At 36.8% G+C, this 5,863-nt stretch overlaps 1 protein-coding gene across 1 annotated transcript in view; it reads left to right on the plus strand.

The window, feature by feature from the left end:
* LOC106883892 (putative uncharacterized protein DDB_G0291608) overlaps positions 1-1,867 on the plus strand; it is a 250,923-nt gene extending 249,056 nt beyond the window's left edge. Inside the window, exon 7 of the mRNA XM_052966095.1 lies at positions 1,515-1,867. Coding sequence (XP_052822055.1) covers positions 1,515-1,675 — 161 coding nt within the window. The 3' untranslated portion in view covers positions 1,676-1,867. The remainder of the gene's footprint in view (positions 1-1,514) is intronic.
* Positions 1,868-5,863: the final 3,996 nt, after the last annotated feature.

Raw genomic sequence — 5,863 nt, forward strand, 5'->3', positions numbered from 1 at the left:
GAAGACACTCTTGAATTGTGCACTGAACACTTCACTTATCCATGTGGGATCCGCAGTCAGTGATCCATTAGGCAGGAATAGGGGTCCTATCTTACACTGTACTGTAGCAGTCTCTTTTGCAAATCTATAGAAAGCCTTGGGGTTTGTTTTTATGCTTTCTACTGCTCTCTCCTTTTCATGGGAGAGTTTAATCTTGTTTTCTATTTCTAACAGTGTTAGTTTTAATTTAGCCCTTTTCCTATCCCCCAGTTCTCTATTTAACTGGTTTGAGACCTTTGTTCTCTCTCTCTCTCTCTCTCTCTCTCTATATATATATATATATATATATATATATATATATACATGCCCTCTAGCGTATTTGTGGGTAGAGTTCTCAAGCACTTCCTTCATATGAACCTATCACAAGCAAACTTAATTATTCAGCCATCTTGTTCTATATATAATTTGTTAGCAAATGGCCATTTCCTATTAAATAAAGTCTTCTACTCTACACAATATGTGTATTCAGTAATCAATCGAACTATGGTTTTCCTTGTTCCATACTGCATGCACCCTGTGACACACACATGCATTAAGGACACTTGGTTTTCACCAATACATTAGGTCATCTGAATTAGTGAAGGCTGAGATTCTTCACCAATCATCGAATCTATAAAATACACCTATTTGCCCTCTTGTTAGATTTCTAGTCTCCTTGATCTTTGATTCAAGAATTCTGGCACACACTCTCATACACACACTGTATGTGTGTGTGTGCGTTTATCAGATCTGGGAAATGTTATGTTTTATATGTAAATTGTATGTTTAGGTTGCTCCCCTACCTATAACATAATGTATTTAAAATTTATTAATAAGGGTAGAAATTGATATTAATCAATTAAAACCAGTGGTCTAGCATATCAAAAAAATTCGAAGATTAAAATTAGATTACATAAAAAAATAAGAGGAATGACCAGCAAAAGTGGACTCATATATGCTAGAAATAGATGCCGAATCATCTAACCATGAAAGATATGTTCTCAGTAAAAATTTAGCGACACAACAGACTGTAAAAGGGCAAGTATTTTTTCATTTGTCTTGCCCTTTTACAGTCTGTTGTGTCGCTAAATTTTTACTAGTCATTCCTCTTATTTTTGTATGTAATATAACATAATGTATATAAATAAAGATTAAATAAATGTTGGTGAATTTTAAAGTGCATTAGTTTTTTTCAAATTCTACACATACATTTCTAATGTACACATATTGCAGTTACTTTCGTACTTTTTGTTTTTAATTAAAATTGCTTTCTCGTGTTATATATAACACGAGAGAGCAAATTTGCTTCCACAGGTTCTATTTACGATATTCATTCACATGGCATGGGTCAGTCAGGGTTAGAGTAGAAAAACACTTGTTGAAGGTGCTTCACAGTGAGACTGAAACCAAAACCATGTGACTGTAATCTTGTCTTTGGATGTAATTGCCTTTGGATGTAATTCTATGCTTTAATAACACAATTCCTATATTTTCAGGTAATTCCATACCTACTGTGGCTAGGAATGGATCAATGCCACCCGGGATTGCCATGACACCAGGTGAATCAGCACAAACTAGTTTCAACTATTTGCCTCCAGAGAATGGTTATCATCAGCGTCCCCAAATTTCCCAAGGCTACCACCCTTATCGACGTTGATGGGTGTGTGGTCAGTTCATATGGCCGTTTTTACTGTTGTTAATGTTAAAACTGTTTTTTTTTTTTTCGGACTCATTCATGAATGGAATTCAATAAATATAATATTCATTGAAGCACTGAAATAACCATATTTTCATAAAACAGACAATTTAAAGTCTCATTTAAAATTAAATACAATTTGCAATTATTTAATTATATTTGTTTAGTTTCTTTCTTTATTGTTTTGTTCTTGTTTTACTGTTGTGAACTTCAAATATTAAATTATCTAACTACTTCTGAGCAGCAGCATGTCCTCACTAATGTGAAGGCCCATGGCTCAGTGGTTAGAGCATCAGGCTTATAACCATGAGATAGTGAGTTCAATTTCCGAACCGGGTTATGTCTTGTGTTCTTGAGCAAGACACATTAGTGAAGACATGGCTACTACCTCTGAGATTACCTCTTTGGCCTTTAGACTGGCTGTCTCTGGACCAAATATTCTACCTGTTTTATGCTCAAACTGGCCGGAGCTGGGCCCTCACACATTCTTTTTAGTGTCATTCTAAAAATGCACAATCTTGAATTATGGTTCAAGTCTCAGAGTCTCAATGTTCTACAATTTGCCAAAAAAGCTAAAAATAAAAAAAAGAAATTGCATGTATTGTAGTTGTATCTCAGTTAGTCATTAGACTAAGTATCCCCTGTTGGAATCAAGGTGAAGGAGAGCTTATAATCAAAAAACATTCAAAGTGTGACCATCCTGCCTTTTTTAGGGAAGTGTATTTAGAACCACAGATAACATGTCCTCCCTGTTTCTAAGGTGGTATGGAGTTAGTTGGCTGATATGCTATTCCTACAAGGTCAAGTGACCCTATAAAGCTCCCTTGAGTCAAGGACGTCGACTACGCATAGAAAGGTATACTTGTAAATCGAGTTCTTGTGGATATCAACTTTACCACTATTTATATCTATTCTTCATGAATTCAGACATGATGCCTGAGTGGATAAGGACGGTCTTGGAGTGCCTGTTTCATAGTTTAAAACTTAGAAATCTACCCTTGGATTTTGATAGTGTCTTTAAGCAGAGCACTTTATTCTACAGTGCTTTAGTTTATATAAAGTAAAGACCCCCTTTGGTCATGACCACGGGATTGCATCTAGAAAGTTCCCCTCTGAGGCACAAGTCTAGGCAAGGTTGTTTATGGAAGACCAGCAGTCGCCCGTGCACTCCAGCCTCCGCTCACCACGTCACCAATGTTACCCAAGGGAAAGGCAAAGGCTAATACAGCTTGGCACCAGTGACATCACCACCCTTTTCTACAGCTGAGTAAACTGAACAATGTAAAATAAAGTGTCTTGCTCAAGAACACAACACACAACCCGGTCCGCGAATCAAGCTCACTATCTAATGGTTCTGAGCCATGTACCTTCTCATTAGTCTATATAACAGTTGTACATTGATACTAATAGATCAACAAAGGAATGTACAGCTTCAGGCTGGAGTCTACAAACAGTCTCAGTTCATCACATTTCCTTCTATTCCTTTACGTGCCATGTTTGACAGGTGGTATTTATCATGAGTCATCAACCTCAGCCTGTAATGAAGTGCACCATCCAATGTACTATTTTCTATTTCTGTCAGAAGGAAAGCCAGTGCCTGTAACTCTTTAAAAAAGGTCACAAGAACTACGACTGTTGAGAAGGTGGAGGAGACCTGATTCTAATACTTACATCAAAGGAGACTCCACTGTCAAAGGTACCCAAGGCGCCAAGCGACGGTGTTAAACTGGAGAGTGGATTAGGTCTGCTGTCGAAGTTAGCTATGGCAGGATTTGAACTTAGAATGCAAAGAGTCTGTATAGCTATTTCAGATTACCAACCATTCAGCTTACCTCCTGGTAACTTGAAGTTGTGTTCAGTTTACCGGCGGGTAGGATGAGATTGATTTCAAATTATTCCCGGGGTAATTTGATATTGATTTCATTCTATCTTCTGCAAGTTCAGATTACCCATCAAATTCTTCCCCAAATGTTCGTCTTCCTGATGGCAAATAGAAGAATCATCATTATTTTTATTATTATCATTATTATATCAAGGTGGCGAGCTGGCAGAAACGTTAGCATGCTGAGAAAAAAATTTTAATGGCGTTTCGTCTGTCTTTACGTTTTGAGTTCAAATTCCACGAGGGTTGATTTCACCTTTATCCTTTTGGTGTTGTTGAAATAAGTACCAGCTGAATAGTGGGATCGATGTAATCGACTTTGCCTCCCCCAAAATTCCAGGCCTTGTGCCATTAGTAGAAAGGATTGTTATAATTATTAAGGCAGTGGACTGGTAGAATCATTAGAACGCCAGGCAAAATACTTAGCGGCATTTCGTTCATCTGTACGTTTTCTGAGTTCAAATTCCACCGAGGTCGACTTTGTCATTCATCCTTTCGAAGTCGATGAAATAAGTATCAATTGAGCACTAAGGGTCGATGTAATCGACACCCCACCCCTCCCCTCCAAATTTGAGGTCTTGTGCTTATTGTAAAAAGAATCATTACTATAATTATTTTTTCTGTAGCTTATAAATATTATAACGAAGAAAGAATAATTTATAATACAGGTTTCTCAAGGGAGATAACGACTAAACCCATTAATGTATGTTTTCTGTGTGTGCATCCGTTATGTAAATGTGTGTAAATCACGAAGAAAGTGTTGGAGCTTTCACTTGCTTAAAGTTGTAAAAGTCGCAGAAATTTTATAAAAGTATAGTGCACAACAAGAAGGATCTCTTCAGTTTGGCTCAGATTTTTTAATTATTATTTTTTTTAACTAAACAGTTTGAAACTTCGTATACTGGCGTAATTTATCACGCTGAATACGGGTTACTTTCAGCATTTTTAATTGACCACTTCTGCAAATGGCTAGAAGATCGACCACTAAAAGATCACACTACGAACAGTGTCACAGCGTTTCTGTTTGAGGATGTTATTTGTTACACGGGTGCATAAAAATCCAGATTAATGATCAAGGAAGCGAGTTCGTTAACAAAATGTCAGCAGACCTCCTTAAATTGACTGGAACATAGTAGTATATATATAACAAGCGCTTATTCAGTGGCGTATGGTGGTTGTATTGGGTGTGCTATCAACCAATGCTACCAAATTTCAAGCAGGAGTGTAACAACATTTTTCGTTAAGAGTTGTGATTAAATTAACTAGTAAGGTTAATATTTATAATGAATTTGCCATTTTCGTTGGGTGTGCAGCGCACACCTAGTACACCCGGTGCTTATCACTCTCAAGCAAATGAGCTTGTGTAGAGGCGCATGGCCTAGTGGTAAGGGTATTGGATTCAGGATCGTAAGATTGTGGTTTCGATTCCTGGAACGGTGACGCGTTGTATTCTTGAGCAAAACACTTCATTTCACGTTGTTCCAATCCACTCGGCTGACAAAAATGAATAATTCTGCGATGGACTGGCAGAATTATACGACATGGAAACTTGGAAACCAGCCCTTAGGAATCAGCATGACTCGAGAAGGTAGCTTTACCTTACCTTGTGGAATGTCAGAATCGAACTGTTAAAGATATTTTTATCCACTCCCCCGAGAACTGTCCCAACTGGGCTGAATGCTTACCAGAAGTTCTGGTTTTGCTTAACGAACAGCCAAACGTTACTACTCTTCGGAACAATATTATAATTCCTGAAGTTATTTCCAATATAAAAATAGCGCAGTCTGTTCAAAATAGAACAATATGATAGAAAACACAAGCAACAGCTGTTTAGTGTTGGAAATAAATCTCTGCTCATAAACCTTTTACGAAGGAACAGAAAGGGAGGACATTTTTCGGAGTGCCACACTGTTCCTTACACTTTTGCAAAAGTTTTTTTGTCAAAAATGCCAATCGATTTCCAGTCAAATAACAATAAAGTGTTGGAAAAAGAAGTAAATGCCATCAATATCATCCAATATACTGAGCAACCACTAGCAAGAAAAATGAAAATCAAGATACCCTTACTTCAAAGTAACTGCAGGTTTTTTTTTTATGTATATAAGAATATATTAGATTATCAATATAAAGTATATAAATAACTTGTTTTTTATATAAATACATTGTAGAAAAGTGGTTATACACCATTAGGTGTACACCGCTTCCGTACATTAAATTTCTAGAAGAAACAACGGAATGCAGATTCTGAACAACACAACAATATTTAT

This window comes from Octopus bimaculoides, chromosome 3, assembly GCF_001194135.2.
Source record: "Octopus bimaculoides isolate UCB-OBI-ISO-001 chromosome 3, ASM119413v2, whole genome shotgun sequence".
Classification (NCBI taxonomy): Eukaryota; Metazoa; Mollusca; class Cephalopoda; order Octopoda; family Octopodidae; genus Octopus; species Octopus bimaculoides.